At 32.4% G+C, this 20,727-nt stretch overlaps 2 protein-coding genes across 4 annotated transcripts in view; one reads left to right on the top strand and one right to left on the bottom strand.

Annotated features, from left to right (window-relative positions):
- LOC126780469 (JNK-interacting protein 3) overlaps nucleotides 1-10,643 on the bottom strand; it is a 32,998-nt gene extending 22,355 nt beyond the window's left edge. For 2 of the 3 annotated variants that reach the window (XM_050504972.1, XM_050504974.1), the window contains exons 1-11: nucleotides 10,060-10,643; nucleotides 9,317-9,472; nucleotides 9,000-9,147; nucleotides 8,594-8,710; nucleotides 8,281-8,351; nucleotides 6,865-7,012; nucleotides 6,558-6,593; nucleotides 6,154-6,171; nucleotides 4,916-4,973; nucleotides 3,549-3,864; nucleotides 3,264-3,388 (exon numbers count right to left, since the gene is read on the bottom strand). In XM_050504972.1, the coding sequence (XP_050360929.1) occupies nucleotides 3,264-3,388; nucleotides 3,549-3,864; nucleotides 4,916-4,973; nucleotides 6,154-6,171; nucleotides 6,558-6,593; nucleotides 6,865-7,012; nucleotides 8,281-8,351; nucleotides 8,594-8,710; nucleotides 9,000-9,147; nucleotides 9,317-9,472; nucleotides 10,060-10,389 (1,523 nt within the window). In that variant the 5' untranslated portion in view covers nucleotides 10,390-10,643. The remainder of the gene's footprint in view (nucleotides 1-3,263; nucleotides 3,389-3,548; nucleotides 3,865-4,915; nucleotides 4,974-6,153; nucleotides 6,172-6,557; nucleotides 6,594-6,864; nucleotides 7,013-8,280; nucleotides 8,352-8,593; nucleotides 8,711-8,999; nucleotides 9,148-9,316; nucleotides 9,473-10,059) is intronic. The other variant, XM_050504973.1, reaches the window with a different exon arrangement.
- Nucleotides 10,644-11,398: 755 nt separating this feature from the next.
- Nucleotides 11,399-20,207, top strand: LOC126780513 (dnaJ homolog subfamily C member 22). The gene is made up of 6 exons (XM_050505072.1): nucleotides 11,399-11,930; nucleotides 16,336-16,483; nucleotides 16,918-17,122; nucleotides 17,503-17,646; nucleotides 17,945-18,068; nucleotides 18,501-20,207. The coding sequence occupies exons 1-6, from the start codon at nucleotides 11,691-11,693 to the stop codon at nucleotides 18,708-18,710; spliced, it is 1,071 nt and encodes a 356-aa protein (XP_050361029.1). The 5' UTR covers nucleotides 11,399-11,690; the 3' UTR covers nucleotides 18,711-20,207.
- Nucleotides 20,208-20,727: the final 520 nt, after the last annotated feature.

The raw sequence follows: 20,727 nt of genomic DNA on the forward strand, positions 1-20,727 counted from the left end.
GAGGACCTGTGAAGTTTTGTTCACCTTCAAGTTGTGAAATAATATCTTTTTTACTATTATTGTAACACATTTAGATACAAAATTTGCTTTGCAGAAATTTATCTATTTTGCAACCAACAAGTATAAGATAATTAATAACTACAGTCCAATGCATTATCCTTAATACATATACCTCACTGAGCGCCTTCGTTTTCAATTGCGATCTTATCAAACATATTTAATGGTTATTTAATCAAATCATTATCAGCTACAAATTTAGTCAATTTCAACGTTATCAGATACAGCACGTGAAGTGACTTGAGGATGACTTGACTTGAGGAGGATTATTATCAAATTAAAATATTTTTTATGTATGTGAATGTGTACATCATATAATTGAAAATAACATATTAAATTCGCTAAATGCCACTTAATACTTAAAAATTGTGCAATTAATATTTACAACCTGCAGCAGATCTGTATAAGCCAGACACGACAAACGAAGCGAGACACTTTGGTTTGGGACAATAAAACATCACTCTTTTCGATTGTTCCATCGGACTATAACATTTAGGAATGAGAGTGTTTGAATAATTGTCTGCTCTGTACTACTTCATGTGCAATAGACCAGTCGATGAGATTGGCCACCAAAGCTAAAATTCCGTCAGGAATATATAATCAACATACAAGAATCCAGAAATATACAGCGAATTCGCTTGGCACACTGCAGCAAGTGACATGGATTATTAAAACTGGCTTAAATCGCACGCAAATATTTATTACCATCGCAAAACATAGCGAGTCTTCATCTATATCGTAAATATAAATACACGTATTTTTTTATTCCTACTCGTAATACAACAGCATAATACATATTCAAACGAAGTCGCGGTTACATTATGAAATTTTATATTTAAAAAAAAATATTCGCTACATCTATTGAAAATAAAAATGTTATTCTGTAATATTTAATGCGCGACGCGGTATTATACGCAAGCGATCCCTTGACCTTCAACAAAGTCGCGATGCCTTTTTTTGGTAGTGACGTAATCAGCCATAAGTCCCACATAATGCGGAGAGGATGGATTAAGATAAATTATCAGCGACAAAAAAGCATGGCCTAAATAGCAACATAAACAATTAAGAAAATTTGTTTTAATTTGCTCTTCTTACGCCTTAAGTTGATTCAAAATGGAATTAAGTGGCTGTTTATAATATACTGTAATAAATGACTACTATGGCAAGCTAAGCATGTAATATACTAAAAAAACAGCTTGTTTAAAAATAGCAGATGATATTTTGACATTAAACAATGTTAAAAATATTACAGATTTATGTGTGAATAAGTTTTACTTTTTAACTATATAGCAAGCAGCAAAACAAAACATTGATGATGCAAGCCTTGGTATAATTAAAAAAATATTCTTAACAATAGTTTAATTTAGTGGTGGCAAAGCTCTTTGCGAACCCATCTGAGTAGTACTTACTAATAGCAAGATTTTGGGTCAATTTAATTACAAGCACAATGGATGTTACATCTAAGATAACATTCTTTACAGTACCATTGTTTATGGGCCGAGTCTTGGGCTTGTCTATGGGTAGAGTTACTATCACGGAACATCCAAGCTAACCTTACATTGCCGCCCAATGGGTCTTGTCATTTTGTTATAAAAATACAAAAATTATCCTATATCTTAGCACAATATGTTCGCAGCAATTTAAATATACAAAAATTCGCGCCGCTTTTGTGTTTGGCTACATGGTACCACCTACCACCAGTCCTTAAAGTGCATTAGCTTAAAAAAGCATTTACGCATTTAACTACTATTAAAAAAAATAGTCAGCAGCTACAAATAAATAATTTTAGTATAATCGTAAAGGATAATATACAAAATATTATTTATTACCAATTAGTTTATTGTAAAAAAGCATATCTATATTATAACAGAAAAACGCAACTTATATTGTTCGCATTGCTAAAATAATTTACTTTCGAAAAAAAAATTATTAAAAATAAGAAAAGCAAATAAAATACTCAAAATAACTAGTGTTTTGCTTGCAATTTGTATGACATAGTTACAACATCAATGATTAAGATTTTGTATTATATATTAAATATTTTGCAAAGTAAAGCAAATAAAGGTTACTAATTTACTAGGTACTCCTGACCATGTGTGGCCGACGGAGACCAACTATGCAGTGTACTAGCGTGTGCACAAATAGAAACTACAATACACTCAATTTCCTCACTGAGTTAATCCAATATGATGCAGGACACAGGACCAAAAACTTTATGTAATTTCAGAGGACAGCGCAATAGTACCTAGCTCCAGGCGGTTCGTAAGAATTCCCTAACAGACGAACCAATAGCTTTTATTAGCCCATCTAGGGATTTGAACCCAGGGCTGAGAGTCTGGAGGAGGAGCAGGAGACGGTTCAGAACTTATTTCATAACACTGTACACTGCGAACTGTGAACTGCTCCAATACAGATCGGTGGATACACATGTGACAGAATTTCATCCGAGCAGCGGGTTCGATAACAATGTTTTCCTTCAACGCCGAGCACGAAATGAATAATTATAATCACAAATTCAACTCGTGAAAAGTCATGCTTGCTCGCGTTTGAAACCTCAACTTCGGTTAAGGCCTACGTGTTCTAGCCTTAGGGCTTGGCTCCTTGGCTCTTATAACTAAATGCGGCTATTAATAAAGTAGTTCATTTATCATTGGTAACCAGCGCTCATAAACATTTACACTATAAGAAATATTGAACATACATCGCCAAAGCGCCACCTTGTGATAACCTATAGCATAGCCCGTGCCGAACATTCAACAGCGCAGGCGTCATACGCAATATACGCAAACACAAATTCGCCCACTATTCCTTCACCCATAGGGGTGAAGGAATAGTATTTTTTCCGAATTATAGAATTCGGAAAAAGAGCAAATGCAATGACAAGAACGCCTTAAAAAATTTCAATCAGAGAACCAACGATCCGACGTGCTTTGCAAGGCATAGGAATGTTAATACTGCCAACTTTCAAAATCCGGCCAGTTACCGAGAACATCTTGAAAATAAAATTCCACTAACGGTTAAATGAAACAGTACAGGAAATTGAATCCGTGACCTCGGCATCTGCAGCTTTATAAGATAGCATGGTCTGTTTAAGCGTACACTACTTCGTTGGTCGCTAGACAAAGAGCACATAAGGGTATGATCCGCAAGCCCATCATTGATAAAAATGGGAATATGACATACACCTATAGCCAATATATATTTACCTAAATAGTTTACTAAAAAACTTCCATATCCCTTGCTTATTTTTCTTATCCATGGTTGAGTCGACGCGGCTCGCACGCACCATCTCCGTCCAACGCACGGCGTCCTGCAGCTCCATGAATCTTTCCTGCAAAGCACAGATAGAGATAAATAAATATTTACAGTCCCTGTTTTCTCAAAACACAAATGTATTTTATGTTATGTAACTTTATTCATCATTGGTCAGTCATTGTCAGTAAGCCTAGCCATATTGGTAGAACGAACAGAATTAATCGAGATATAAGCACCTTGTACTGGTTCCTCTCCATAAGCACGCGCGCCATTTCCACCCTCGTGAACTTCCTTCGCTGAGCCATCGGCACATCAGCCTCGTCGTCTTCATGCGCTCCTCCTCCCGCTCCACCACCCGCTCCAGCTGCGCCTCCACCGGCACCGACAGCTTCTCGCAGGTGACGTAATTCCTCCTCCAGCTGGGACACTCGCTCACGAAGCCTCTCGCGCGCCGCACTCAGTGCAGACACCTCCTCGCGCAGGATCTCCTGCTCACCGGTCAGCTCATCCACCTTCACTATCAAGTCGTCCTTCACCACGTTCAGCGCGTTCCTATAGAAAATGAAATATTTATAGATAAATACTTTACACGTGTTCATATACTTGATTTGTTTAATTAAAACGTCGAAATTTCCTTTATTGATGATTTTTCTAAAACAAACAACCATAACAAGTTTCCACTAATGGAATAGTCTTCTAATTTTTACTAAGAATGAGTATTTGTAAAGAAATAATTTTGGGTTCTTTTCTATTTTTGGTTTATATGAATGATATAATTTAATATTGTATTGTTTGCTAGTGATACTTTATTGCAAATATTCGATGGAAAATAACCCAACTATGACGATGTTATCAATGTATTATCAGCGCTACTCAATTCATTTACAAAAGAATTCAGTTGTTCATTTCGTTCGTTTACAACAAAATGCGTAACCAAACCTTAAGCAATAGTTATCACATTAGACTCGAAATGTACCTAACAGGAAAACTCAGCTCAGCAGCATGTATGGTTAGAAAAGTTACACTAATTTAATGTAATTTTCAATTAGTACATTTTGATTATTCTCATAGTATTATTATATGTTACTGCATATTATTTATGTGTCAGTAAATATCTGCATATTTAAAGTGTTTTTTTTTCTTCAAAATGGATATTGTCTGTTTTACTTATAAACAAGGCGCTCGATTCTATTTTCGGGATATTTTAAACAAAGTAAGACCACTTATAGTTGCAATACAGTACCTTTACGGCAATATTGTTTAGTGGCATGAAATGCATTTGTTTCTATAATAATATTCCACAGATATTCAAAAACATTATATAATATAGTTGAGTATGTATTTCAATTAAACAAAAGAGTAAATATGTTCCTTGACGGTTCTTCTCGGTTAACACGTTCCAAGCCATAAGCTAGAACAGCTTTACAAACAATTGAATCCTGTAATATGGTATCCTGTAGTATTAAAGATATACTTTTTGTTTAAAGGTTACTTGGATAAACAATATTTTAATTCTGAAATACATACTACTTACTTACATTACTTAGAAGAATTATTCGTGAAAATAATAATATTTTATTTTTAAATACTCGTTTCAACTTACTTAGTTGCTAATAATTCATTGTTCTCCAAGATGAGATTCTCCACTTCCTTCCCCATGCCTGTCGATCGAAACAAACATTATGAAAACCTCGTTATAAATATTATTAAATTTATTTTTTGAGAATATCTAAATGTTACTATAAAATAACGTATTTATTTCGTTTTCATATTGAGTTCGTGATCGTAGAATAATTATTATTTATAATTAGCCTAGAGAAGCGACCAGGAACATCAGTACATCGGGTGTATTTGTATTTACGTTAAAAAAACACAAACAATTTCAGATTAAATTCCATTAGATTATTGTATATCTATGAATCCAGTTGGACTTGCTCAATAAATAAAGTATATACTTTATTTATTGAGCAAGTCCAACTGGATTCTTATATAAGAACAATATAAATGCAAGTTTCAGTTACACGTCTAAAAGTTTACGATTTCCGATAATAAACGAAGGATGCGTGATTTAGAGCGCGAAGCAGCGGCCGGCGGCTGCTGACCGAGATAAATTTAATAACGCACATCCTTCTGCAATTATTACGATACGAATAAATTACCCTGACACGATTAAGCAAGCTCACGTCGGATAAAGCAAGACACATGCGATTCGTACGCATTACTTCTACTTCATTGATATATATTCTGTTTTAACAAAGAAAAATAAAGTCCGTTTTAAAACTTTAGCTTGGTTCGATTATAGAAAAAAAATATTACTCTTCAACCTAATGTGTTATAAAAGAGACAGCGAAGTGAAACCATATATAGAAAACCATACCCATAACCATAGATAGAGAAGACAGTATTAATAAAAAGGGACGGATGTATAATATAATTTTAAACAATACGTTTCATGTCCGGAAACATATGTGTGATTGAAAAATCAATTTGAATCTTATTTACAAACAGCACAATTGACAATTAAGGTATTTTGGACTCTATAAATCTCATTATTCATCCTACGCTTAATTTTAAGCAACTTGAGTGTACTATTGAAATGAATTAAAGGCAAGAAGCGTTCGTTGCGATGTGCATTAGCGATATCAAAAACACATCGTAAACGTATGTAATGTTAAGCAGAAGTACGATCAGATGAACTAAAATACCCAAATAATCACTAACTAAATGAAAGAATGGGATAACATATAAATATTATAATAAAAAGCAAGCGAACACAGTATATAGAAAAAAAAAAAAACATTAATGTAACGCGATCTGATAATTATAACGATTTTTACTCACCAAAGTAGTTATCGTTAACTGCAATGCCGAGGCAACGTATGTTAGAACATGGAAACAGAATAATACTGCATTAGTCCGGGCTAACGGGGTGTATCAGATAGCACAGACGGATAAGCTTCGATATACTCCAGCTTGTTAGTAAGAAACTACCAGTTACGTTATAATTAATACAGTACAAGAACTTCATATGAACACACCAATATCGTAAAAAGGTTAAATGAAATATTAGCTTTAAATTTTTGAAATTAAGGAGATAGATCATATTCCGGTTAAGCAACGTTTAACATTAGGGTGTGTCACATTTGGGACGTATTGCATATTGTCAGCTGCGATACAACAAACGCAAAGAAGATAAAAAATGAATGTATAATGATGAATGATGTATGCGTTCCACTTTCTCTTACCCGACGACGCGTACTCTCCGGGGTGAACCCAGCTCCCTGGAAATTAAATATAAATCCGTTAAGCGTACCTCTTGCTTTCCCTTCCGATATTATTAGGGATTTCTTCGATACAGATCGATAGTAGGACATAATAAAAGCAACACTGCAGCTTCATAAGGCATAATTGTTAAATGAATTAATGACAAATGACTAGTGAAATGTGCGATAGCTAAGCAATGGAGCTTATGTATGGAGTATGTAGAGAGAGAGAGAGAGAGAGAGAGAGAGAGAGAGAGAGATCGAGTAGAGTAAATTTCTGGAAACATACCAGTTATATCCGCGCCCTCATCACCCTCCGCGATAGTGACGTCGGTATCATGGAAGGCGAGCTCTTGATACAGCGTGTTCGCACTACGCTTCTCGCTTTTGGTCTGCGAGCGACTCCCGCCAGTAGGTGGCGCCACTGGCGACGTAGCCTGTAACACCAACCACACACCATTAAGTCTATTCCATCCCATTGCACAAATCAGTAATGTCCTTTGTAAAGGAATTTAATACGATTATTTTCAATTGCAAATGGAAAAAATGTGTCGCGAGAGTATTTAACAGTTAGCAAAGAACAGCAAACGTTATTTCTTATGCATATGTAGTGAATTGATTGTTACGAAAATCCAATAAATAAATATTTATCATTCATTAAGTCGAAATTATTTTATAAAAACAAAACCTTAATAATACTCCATTGATAAGTGACAACGTAATAAAAACCTCATTTATAAAATATATATAAAAATAAATCAACTGACACGTGACATACATCACCCTATGGCGTTTATAAAATGCAAATTATAGAATTAACAATACAACTAACGTTGTTTCTAACGATGTGCAAGAACAGTCTATGTATAAAATGTTACCAGTGCTCAACAATGAACACGCGAGAGTGTCTATCGTACAATTTGAATGAGGGATATTTGAAAGAATGCTCGAACAGAAGCGAAGGCCTATCCCCTGTGTGCCGTCTACTGTCGCAGGTGCAATTTTTCACTCGGAACAGAGAAATAGCTTTAATCAGAGAGTGTGCGTATTTGTACACCCTTCCCCTCAAGTGCGAGCAGTCTAAGCTGAGCTCGTTGCACTACTCGAGTTCGTGCGAGTGTGGTGACGACGGGTGTAACGGAAGTTCGCGAACGCGTTGCTCGGGAGCATTGACCTTCACATTTGTACTTACATCTCTTGTAATTAAATAGTCATACACCCACATTATACTTGGTAATTATTATAGTAATAATGTGTATCGATAATTTAGAATAATTTTATCGATTTCGTGCCGATATTACCTAATTGATTGTAATCGTTATTTGTGCATCAATGAACATAACTTTGGTTTATTTCATCGATATATAATGGACAACCTTTATTATATCAAATGTGCATTAAGAAATGTGTCATATATTTATATAATATGTTAACGTTTCAAAAACAATAAAAAATACCTTCGGTAATTAATAACTAAATAATTATAGTAGTCATTTTATAGTACCTTATATACAAATAAAGAGGCTGTTATGTTTAAATGTTTTATTCAGTAATTTAAGTATTAAAAAAAAACATATAAAAGCCTATTAAACCATAAACATAATGTTGCTACATCTTCTAGAATTAGTGACAATTATCGAAAGAAAAATATAAAATAATGATTATATTTGGTAAACAATATGAAATATAAATCTCTAATGCTTACTTGACTTTGCTGTCTGATGGGATCAGTTTGATGCGCGCGTTCCACAGTCCTCACGGCTGCTAATTCTGCTCCTACAAAATAATGATATATTGTTTTAGGTCAGTATGGGACCTTTATGTATCATAAATCCTAATTTCACATTATTGTTATTATAAGATACATAATCAATTAGAGCATTCCATGTGTCTTTGTGTAAGGTGATTTAAAACGTAGAAAAACTACTTCTCCTAGTAGATAAACTACTAATAACTCACAAATAGTCTTGGTAAATGTACTCACAACAACTCTATGTTGAAATACCGTGTTTTCTTACCAATAGGGGGTGAAGGTGGAGAGGATGAGAGGCTGACTGGACTACCGGGGATGCTTTCAGTCTGCTCCACTGCATGCACTGAGCCCTCCAGAGATGCAAACCCAAAAGATATGGGACCTACACGTTCAATATAATTAACAAACAACATTCCATCACAAAATATATATGCACATAAGTTATCAAGTATTTTAATACCTAATAAGCAATTAGAATTAATAAAATTATTTTCAAGAAATGTCAATCAATTTAAACTCTTCGTGACACTTAACACTGTACAAAAACAATGTGAAAAAATAACAAAATGTTTGTATCCATAATAGTTTGAACAATACATTGCTAAACAATTAACCAAATATTATTTAATACATGCTGCAAAATGTCAAAATTTTCACTTCACTCGACTCACCAGTGGATCGCCCAACAGGATTGAGGCCAAGTCTGCCTCGTACCTCGCTGCGATCACTGGCTGTACTCAGCAGCAACTTTGTACGTTCCATATAGTCCATATGAGTTTTAAATAACTCTGTGTATCTCTCATGGAGTTTTGCATATTCCTGACAAACATATATCAGAGTTAATATTGTTGCATTGAGAATAATTAATATTTTATAGACTTTAGAATAATTACAAAAAAAATTATTGTGATTGTAAAAAAATATTTAAATTCATAACGAATGTCAAAGGTTAATTATAATCACTTATTTCTGTGAGCCACTGCTATACCTTTTTAAGTTCATTCTCCCTCTCCTCAAGTCTACTAGCATGGTCCAAGGAATTCTTGTGCTTCAGTTCCAGCATACGTACAATACTGTCCAGAGCCTCTAACCTTCCTGTCAGATCTTTTCTTTCACCCTCATAATGATCTTCAGCCTCAAGCAACTATGTAGAAAAAAAATGTTTAAGTCACTAAATAAAATTATCTTTCATAGTAAAATAAACAAACAGTAAATATATGTTTATATATTTACAACTATATATTAATTGTAAATACCATAAACATTTAATAATATATTGCTTATGTCATGTAGATTTGTGAATTTTCAGTTTTTGTTATTTTATTTTTCAAAATTTTACAAATGCTATTGTATTATTTATCAATCAATAATGTATGTTAATTTTCATTTGAATTTATCTTTTCATTAATAACATGTTTTGAAACCGAAATTCCAAAGCATATGCTTTTAATAATATTAAAGATGAGATAATTTAAATTTAAAATTATGCAAATTAAAGAGGCTGTGTTGATCACCTTGAGATTGAAATAACAAAGTGGGTGACACATTATTTACTATGTTGAGAAGTTACACAATACACAAAATAACTTTTATAACAAAAACGAGTTATGAAACAATCATAGACAGATAACTACTGAACATGAATTAAGATAGCCTTGCTAGCAAAACAAAGGAAATTCAATCAAGGTCTGCACTTAGTGCATGAAAAAAAATAATGATTCATTTACTTACCTTTTGCTCAGAGTGTTTCCTCGCGGACTTCTCGCGCTCGTACTGAGTGACCAATTGTTCGTTGTCTTCCCGCAGCAGTTCCAGCTCAACTTCGTGTTCCTGGTTGGTTTGGTATGCAGAGTCCAAGCACTCTAATACGTTCACGAGTAAAGGCATCAAAGTTTTAACGACATCCTCGTCGTACCGTGCTATCATTTTCTCAAACTCTTGGTAAATACTTCCTGCGAGAGATTGAACCTTCTCCGACATCACTACATGGCTATCTTCGTGAGTTCCGTATACGGTTTCCGCCGTGGCATAGCCACTACTCGCGCTATCGTCGAAATTCATGATTAAGCAGGTTATTGAGAAATTGCGACTACTTTTGGCAGAGACGTCTAATAATAAATATTACGCGAAAACATGATTAGTGCATTTGTGTACAATATTGTTCGATGACGCGATCGATTGTTATTTTATTAAATAGTTATTACGTGCATTACGATTAATATGTAGAAAGTTTCACGTAGGTGATGTTATAAATATGTAGATAGAGAAAGATAGAAAAGAATAAGGGCTACAATCACACCATTTGTTTGATTGACGTATTTTTGCAGTACTGCAAGAAAAAAAAGTTCGATTAACGATTGACGTTGGAACCGTTTCCGGACATAGACAAATTTATTTTCCTGGTTAATTTTTGGTCTTGGTTTAAATCTTATATATTTATAATATTAATAATAAGATTTTATAAGACTATTTTAATGAAATTTGTTTCATTTGTGGATAAAAAAACACAACAACCTACAACTGTAGAAAAATAAGGTGTTCCTTAAATGATTTATTAATAACAATTAAAATCTATCGCAATTTAAATTTATTTCAGCCTGTCCCTAAAATTGCTTTAGTGACAGACTGGCAATATAATTATCAATACTTTATTCAAATGTGTAGTATAGTAGATCATACGTTAAGCATTTATTTCTTTATTTAAAGCGAATAGTACTTATAATATTCTTCATATTCTCAGAATATCAACTCATATCTTTGAATAAATGAACACTATTACCTTATTATTTTATATTTTTTATTAATGGTATTCATATAAAAGTTATTTGCAAAATAAAACAAATAGTCCATTATGGTGTTTATTTTTGAACAAATGTTTTTTTGTCTTTAAATAAAAATCATATAATTACGTGTACAATAAAAGAAATTGAGTCATGTATTCAAATTATTTTTCACGATAATACTTACAAAAATAAAGCGATAACTATGTAGTTTGAGTGTGCAAGTATCCGAACGTAACTGGCTGACGTCAACAGATTATTGATTAACGTATAGCTGATGCCCGGGACTGTGTACCAAGCGGGTCACGCATGCGTCACGTCACGCTAGTTGTTTTCAATCCATTAGTTCGTCCGCCGATATTCAGTAAAAAAAATTGGTATCTAAAACTAGATATTTAAAGCGAACAAAGGAAGTGATCTGTGTTTATAATATCTGGTTTAATTTAAGTTCATTCTTTTGAATACGTAATTCCGCAAATATTTCATCCTGAGTTTCATTTGCATTCCATACTAATTTATTAAAGTAAAACATTTTAACTTATTTTCTTTGTAAAATCTCTCATCTCTATAAAGGAGTTCATAATGTCGACCAAAAAGTCGGTTATATTGTCGTACGTGTTATGGTTATTTGTGGGCATTTTTGGAGTCCATCATTTCTACTTGCGTAGAGATAGGCATGCATTCGTTTGGTGGTCGACTCTTGGAGGTTTTGGTATCGGCTGGTTGGGAGAAATATTTTGTATCCCGCGTTATGTGAAAGAAGCTAATGAAGATCCAAATTACGTGAAGGAATTGATCAAGAAAATGTCTCAGAACAAGAAGGTTGGTATAGGAATTACTTATTATAATTAGACGCTACTTCAAACAATATGCTTTAAATCTAATTTGAACTACGTTTCTTGAATAAAAAAAGGCATGAAAAATAGTCCTAAATGTTAGTAAAAGTACTTGGTACAGGATTTTATATGAAACTTATTATGTATGAAATGTGTACTTGTGCAATTTACTAATATTGTTATGTTATAGTCTCAGTCAATCTGATTCTTATCTTCAATTTCAATCAATTTTCAATCTTTATTGTTTTAGAATTATTATAAAATGAAACTTATGGTGGTGGTAAAAAATAAGTAAACCATATATGCCCGGTTTCTGAGATGCTTTATGGGTTCATCAATTTGCTAGCACTATCTGTTCTATAACTAAAAAAATTGATAATAAACGATAATTAGGATATTCACTGTTAAAACTTTGGTTAACTTAACCAACTAATGGGTACTATTTATCTGTTCCATAATTTTATTTCACGTTTCATTTTTTGTCATGTTGTGTCAAACCATATTAATTCTTAATTTGATCTTTGTATAGATTTTCAGTAAATTAATGGTACAAAGTCAATATTTATATTATCAACTTACTGCCCGTCCTGATTTTATTAATCAATAATATATAAACATTCATTTATCTATCTATTTGCTCATGCATTACAGTGCTAAGGGCATATAAAAATGTGTATGCATAGTACAACACGCCTATGTTTTTTCATGTGCTTATTTATTATTGTATTCATAGGTTCAGTCTATGGTTTTTAGGTGTGAGTAGTGCTCATCGTACATTTGTCCCACATTATGTGAGAGCTCTTGAAAGAGTTGATAATTTATTGGTTTTTTATTCACAAATTATAGTTTAGTGGTCAGCGCCACCTATAGACATTGGTACATAGCCAATGAGCTACCGACATTGGGAAGTATAATGTTAAATGCCTTGTTCCTGTAGTTACAAAGGTTTGTTCGCCCTTCAATCCAGAACACAATAATACTAAATATTGTTTGGTGGTAAATGTGTGATAAGTGGATGGTACCTTTTCAGGTGGGCTTGCACAAAGCCTTTCAACCAAGTAAACATGGTACTTTTCGCAGGCTATTTCGCCATCGTACCGTTGGCCACAACCGTAATATTTTTTTCTAGCATTAGAATTTTAATTTTACCACAAACCCTAATAAGATATGAATTGAAATTAAGTATATAGTTTAAAGGACAAATATATTCAAAGTTCGAAGCTTATTCCGACCGCTTAATTTTTTATACAGTGCTATAAAGTTTTAAATAATAAAAAAGTATTAAAATTACAAACTATTTAACTTTTTCTATATTACAAATAATGAAATGTGTAGGTTAATAATATACTAAGCTTAATACTGATCGTTCCCTATATCCGTGATTCGCTCACAACACGGCATTTATATATCCTTAGTCAATTCTAAACGAAAGATCCGATTCGAAATTACAAGAGGAATTTATACGTACATAATCAACCTATATTATTTGGTTACATAAGGATTAATATGAACTATAATATGACTAATTTGAACAAAAACCTGTTTTTGTGACTTAAATATAATAGTTAGACAAGGCATGAATTTTTATGTGGATATTGATATGTACTATAAATAAATAATACATTATATATAAGTTATCATCAATGGTTTTCGTAACGCACACGAAATGAAAAAATGTATTTTAACTATTATCTCTCTGCCTAGATTGAATGAAAACATTTAGTTATCTCAGTAATATCGATTCATGACGAGTAAAATTTTACAGCGCAGCGCAGCGTAATGCATATACCACCGGGGCGCGGGGTCCGCGGGTCGCGGGGCCGTGGGCGGTGGCCCACGCCTAACGCTGCCTCTGACGTTTGATTGCATTATTAAAATTTTAGTAGAGATCTCTAATTTTTTTTGAAAATAAAATGCGGCCTATTTTTCTATAGGTGAAAATTTCTTTGAAATTGGTTTAGTAGTTTTTGAGTTTTTTTATTAAAAATAAACATCTAATCTCTTTAAATTATTAATATTAGTAAAGTTAGGACAATAAAATTAATATTGGCATAATGAACGCTAGCATAATTCATCTGAAGCTAATTAGAAATTTAGGCTTAGGTTGAAGATTTACAGACAAAATATAAATTGTTGTAATTTATAATTATAATTATTTTTGGAAACTCGTTTACATTTGATATTTTGCTTTATTTATAATGCTGATATTATATTTTAACAAAGATATATTTATTATAAATGTTTTTTGATAAGACATTAAATCCATTTTTAACTTTACTCATACCTATAACATGAAAAAGTACAGTAACAGCCTGTTAATGTCCCACTGCTAAGGCCTCCTCTCCCTTTTGAGGAGAAGGTTTGGAGCTTATTTCACCACGCTGCTATAATGCGGGTTAGTAGAATACACATGTGGCATAATTTCAATGAAATTAGATACATGTAGGTTTCCTCACGATGTTTTCCTTTACCGTCAAGCACGAGATGAAATTAAGTACATGAAAATTCAGTGTTGCTTGCCCGGACTTGAACCCACGATCAAACATGAAAAAATTCATGTTAAGAACGCGTGAATCTTAACATGAAAAACGTTTAAGGAATTAAGGAACTGACTATCGGTTTCATAGTTATTGAACGGCAATATGTGTATTCAAAAATGCAGTTACAGTTAACAAATGTTTATCTATTACACAACTTTATTAAGCAATATCTAAATACAATTAAACTGGAAACTTCAGGAACCGGGCATTTGTGTAATATATTTACTAATTCTGTACTTTCTACATTGGAATTAAGTCCTTCTTTTGTATATTTTTTTAAAGTATTTTATTATGTTTTATGTAAAAATGAATTGTATCAATTATATTCTCTTATTTTATTTTACTAGGCACGGTTCTATCCTAGGAGAAAGCGTTTATAGGTTAAGGTAAATAAACTATATGCTTTTTTGTTTATTGCATGCTTATTATGGAGTTTTTTTTAGTTATTTGTGAACATCCCGATTCAATAGCTTCGCGCAGATAGAATGCAGTTGAAGTTAAAATAGAGACTAAAAAAATATTTATCTCTCATTATTCAAAAAGCCATAAAGATGTAAATAAAAAGAAGTTTCTAAACAAAATAACGAGAGGCAAAAACAAAGATATATACTAAATAATATATAGCATGGAATTAAAAAAACAAAGAATGATGTATCATATATTTGATACAAATTACAATGTCAATTCTAAGGATGACATCTGCTATCTATCAGAATTGCTATCCCGCTTTTTTAATAGAAACTATTAATCTAAATATATAAATCCTTATAACCCGTGAACTTATACTTTAAATAGCAGTGAGTTCCTTATTTAGATACATTATAAAAATAACATTGAAATAGATTTTCTACTATTATAGTTAATAGTTCACATGCATCTGCTTAGACGTAAAGTTTGCTTAAAAATGTATGTGATTTATTTAAACATATATAAGAATGATGTGTTCTGCTTAAATAATAATGCTGTATTTAAGTATTTTTCGCTTTGTTAATAGAAAACATGGCTTCAATCACATACATTTTTATAATAAATATTAGATAATAATGATTAGTTATTCATCATAAATAATGATGGATCTGATGTAGCAATATCTATCACTACAAGCAAAGTCAAAACAATCTACAAACACAACTTTGTCTTGTACACATGTCTTATATTTTTATGCATAACACATGATTTATTACAATTTTGACTCATTCATTTCCAAATCTGTCATAATTGTGAAATAATCCTAATGTTAATACTACATGTCATACACTATATTTTTAACTAAATGAAAAGAATAATGTCTTAATAGCAATGTGCACAAAGACTTATGTATATAAAATGTTTGGTTACCTTTATTAATTTCTCTAACAATTTCCTATCAACATTTCGTCGTTTGTCAAAATATTTTCCATTCCAAAATATTAGCAAAGACATTTTAACAGCTCATTTTAAGAATGAGTTTGTAAACTAGTTGCTTCTGTCCATGAAGTATAAACTTTGGACTTAATCATTTAAAAACTGTTGCACAATGATATTCAGTCAACAAGTTGATTTGATATGTTGTCTCTGGAACCACACTATGTATTAAAGAATATAACATTGACTTAAATGTAATTTAATTAGCATACTAACATAGCAAACGCATAAGACTTAAGCCATTTACAAGTTTCTTTCTCTGTAAGATATTAGTGCGCTATGAGTGCTAGTCTGATTTCATATTTAATTAATAGCATGAGTTGCAGTTTGAAATCAATTAAGCTATTTCTATATATATATTTAAAATATAGTGATGTGTTGCTGCTAACATTAGTGTGCATTTAAAAATAGAAAGTTCAGTACATTAAAATAAGATCATTTCAACAGCCCCCATTTTCTATGAACCGCTTCACTGGAATGCTCATGATTGGGTATTTCTGGGGTCAAATGATGATGGTTGCGGTTCCACCTGATGAGTTTTGGGGTATCCACTGCAAATACCTAAACTGGCTTATACCATTTGTTACAGCCCTCGGTAAGTATTATTAAATATTGTGTATGTTTCTCTTAAATTATTATCCGTTTTAATCAATTAAAAATATTATTGGTTTATTAATTATTGTAGGGATATCAGCTTTCTGCATGATTTAATAACTGAAAGAAATGATTATTTATTACTTAGAAACAAAATTTTCTAAACTAGCTTTATAGATAATTAAAAAAATTATAATATGCTTGCTTATTGTGTGAATTATTTACTTTAAAAGTAATGAATAACAGCTATGTAATTAGTGCTTATTTACACTTATGAGGTTTTTCTATAAGTCCACAATATATATTTAAAATATAGTTGTCTTTGTCTTTATAAAACATCAATCATACTGTACTGTTGAATACAATAACTTGAAAAAGTCTATACATGAAAAACATTCCTGTTATTATTTGTATTGACTGTCAATTTTATTGTAGGTGTGTGGACAGTAGGTAATATAGGCAAAGAACAGGGTAGCTTGAAATGGCCCTTAATAATGGCTTACGCAGTGTACCCGCTACGTTATTTTGTCTACGACGAGAGCCTCTGGTTCACGACTATGGTTTTGGCCTCGGCGTTGGCTTTCGACTCGTTTTCCAAGAAATGGCGCAGGACACCACCGAAACGTACCCATATGGCTAGGTATGGTTTCTATTTCTCTGATATAATGTAAGGTTCGTTTTAATATAATTAGTGTAGTTAATAAATTCAGTGTAATGAGAACAGCCTAATAATTTGTAAACTCAATTACTGCTGATGAATGTCTTGCTGACATTCAAATATTAAACTGAATTTTATTAAAATTCATTTCGTTTGTTTGGTTGCACAACTTGTTTATTAATGTTTAGTAAGCAACTGTTCAATATTGAGGTCAGTGTGTCAAATTCCTCGAAATAGTTTTAGGTAAAATATGTGTATTTTTATAATATAATTTCTTGAATAAATATAAAGTACATTATTATGGGGCTCGCTTTGGATATATATGTGTATGTGGGTAGCTAACGGAACAAATTTTATTGCAGACGTGTTGCAGTATTGGCTCTGTGTGCTGGCTTGTACCTAAGCCTCTGGGGGAGCTACTTGTACTACCACGGCACCATAACCGACAGTGAGGGTGATGAAGTACCCGTCTATGAAGCTCTACATCATTTCTTTACTAGCCCCTGGTATGATACATTATGTAAAAGATGAGAACTCATGATTATTTTAAATATTACTTACCAACTGAAGGTTACCTTGCAAATTAATTAACGTAACATTCTAGTTCCCAAGGCTGCTGGTGCATTGGTGAAATAAGGGATGATAAGTCATTTAAGGGATACCTATCTCTATGGGCGGTGACCACTTACCATCGGATGGCCAATTTGCCAGTCTGCCTACGTATAGATTAATTTTTATACCAATCAATGTCCATTAGCAAAACTATTATTAACAGTTGATATAATTGGTCTTAAATGTTGTCAGGTGGATGGACGTGAAGCAGTGCCTCATCGACACGTACCAGTACGCTCAGCATCATGGTTGGTACGAGGTGTGGAAGCAGATCATAGACCTTTCCGATCCGCATGGAGAACAGAACGCATACAAGGTACAATTCTATATCAAATAATGATTGCTCTTATTTTTCAAATAATGATTATCTTATTTATTTCGTAAATGAACGTTTGCACGTTATAAATCTGTTAGGTTATAATATACAATGAACATTATTTGGTGATTCTGACTGGAGTCAGCTGAAAAAAAGGAGAACAAAAATGATGTCCCAAACAAATTAAATATAAACAAGTCCACTTTTATAAACACATCTGAATCGTTATTTTCCAGCATTAAATGAAATTGAAAGTTATCGTCGGCATGGAACGTAAATTCTACCAAGACTATGTGAATAGAGCTTCGTGAATGTGAACTGTTTTCTTTCTCTAAACTAGGATTTCAACTCGGGCATCTGGAATGCAATGTGCTGTACTGTATTGTACTTACCTTACCTTGGTTAACTTATTCAGTTTTTGTACTGTCGCAGGTACTCGACTTATCCCGTGATGCGAGCCAACAGGAAATCACAACTCGCTGGCGAAAACTGTCCCGCGAGAACCACCCGGACAAAGCAAAACCAGAAAATCGCAGAGACGCCCAGGAACGGTTCATGGATATCCAGCGCGCTTACGAGATCCTCTCCAGCAGCAAGCACCGACGTTCAAGGCGTAACAAGAAGGACAACTCATACGAGTAAACGCACGATCCACATGACTGTTCACCATATAATCGAACTTAAGTGTTGACAGTCGGACCTTTCTCAGACGACTTCAAATTTACTCAAACTCATTATTGACTCATGTATCAAGATCTGCGCAGCTATTTATTAAGGACAAGTCTCGATGCGAACCGCCGAGTGTCGAAACGATCGTGAAATGTCACCAAATGATATGCGACATTGACAATAATGTATAAGACGTTTATAAGACAAACGCAACAAAATAACGTACCGCTGTCAGGCGGCTTTCGACATTTCACGACTGGCGATGAGTTCTTACCGAATAGCAGCGCTGGACCGAATAGATGTGTGTGTTAGTTTTTAACTTCATATATTTATTGTCTATGGCTTTTAACATATTAAGATGTTACTACGACACTGTATGAAAGACAGAAGTTAATCGTTTCGTAGTATTAGCGGAATTTTAAATAAATATAACGGATAGTTTACCAAGTAGCCAACGCTTGTTAGTTTTTTATTTGTATATTTCTAAAAATCAATTTAATTGTATATTTCGGTATGTCGTTACTGGTTTTAGTTTTGCAAATGAATTTATTTAAAATTTTAAATAATGACCGGGTTTATTCTTTATGTACATAGAAGTAGTATTGACGATTATCTTTTATTTGCACTCTCTGATTATACGTCAAAAGCCCAACGGTAAACAGCCGGCCATCGACATGAGAGTACAGTTATCTGTAACACACTGAGGAATTTTCCCCTGAAATTAAATGGAAATAGAAAATAGGTGTACCAGTTTGTCTAGGATCAGGCGCTGTTTGGATTTATATTTTATTTTTATTTATTTTGACAAATATAAATTATTATATTTAAATAATGTTACTTAAAGTTAAGTTAAGGCAAGCTATCCGTATTGGCGATTGAGAGAAAGGTCGCACTTGTATTAATTCTTCGCATTTATTATACCAAATGTAAGTTAGGATGTTGAGAACATTTAGGTACTAGACTAACTTGCATTATTATAGAGTAGTTATATTGTAGTGATTTATTGAAGTTTATTATAACTATAATGTATTTTGTCTTTTTCCTGCAAAACTAGTACTCTGCCATGAATAAGGTGAAAATGTTCTAGCTAATATAGACTTTCAATAAATAAAAAAATTCGTAGAGTAAAGAATATAAATTATCTCAATGTTAGGTAATAACTATTTATTATCTTTGTTATTTTAATTATTTTTTATACTTTAAAATAAATCTATTTTTTGAATCTCAATTTTCGAAATATCTATTTATTGATGTACTTAATTAATGAAATTAGAATGTTATGTTCCATGAGTATACAGTTGTATTCTTATATTTTTTTGAAGACTTTATAAATGCTCAATTTACAGGTACATAGATACCCTAAGCATAAATTGAATATTAATGTATTAATTTGTATTAACCATACTTATTTCATTTAACTTTTTGTATTAATATATTTTATTCTATTTTATTAAATATTCTTTAAAAATACAGGTTGTTTTATTTACAAGTAAGTCTTAAAAATGTACAGTTGTTGAAAGCTGTAAGGTGAATGCTACTATTTTTCTTCCTGTTCAACGTATATCAGGCGTTATTGGAGTTCGGAATATAGTGAAATGATTTTGATAAATTTTATCTAATAACGTTTCTATCTTCAACTTCGCCGATTGACTTATTAACAATAATTATTTCAACTTTACGCACCTCATAATTTTATGATTCGCGATCATTTGGATATTTATATAAAGTATAAATAATTATTCGAGCAGTTGTTTTAAGGGGAATTTGCTTGTTCTTAATAAAAAGGAAATTTGTCCATTAAAAGGTCGCTTTTAATATAAATAAATATTGCATTGCATATAATAATATTATTTTCTTTTATAATTTTTTTATGATTTGTGTCTGGCAGAATATTTTGTTAATTAAAGTTGCGATGGCTGCTGTACGCAAAAAAGAGGTCGGACCTTTTGTACATCCATCCTGGACCAATGGATCAATGTATTTTTATGTT

The sequence above is a fragment of the Nymphalis io genome, chromosome Z (genome assembly GCF_905147045.1).
Source record: "Nymphalis io chromosome Z, ilAglIoxx1.1, whole genome shotgun sequence".
Classification (NCBI taxonomy): Eukaryota; Metazoa; Arthropoda; class Insecta; order Lepidoptera; family Nymphalidae; genus Nymphalis; species Nymphalis io.

Coding starts and splice junctions, on each gene's coding strand:
- LOC126780513 (XM_050505072.1), top strand. CDS start 11,691: ATGTCGACCAAAAAGTCGGTTATATTGTCGTACGTGTTATGGTTATTT. Junction 11,931..16,335: donor AAATGTCTCAGAACAAGAAG/GTTGGTATAGGA, acceptor TCATTTCAACAG/CCCCCATTTTCTATGAACCG. Junction 17,647..17,944: donor CATTTCTTTACTAGCCCCTG/GTATGATACATT, acceptor AAATGTTGTCAG/GTGGATGGACGTGAAGCAGT.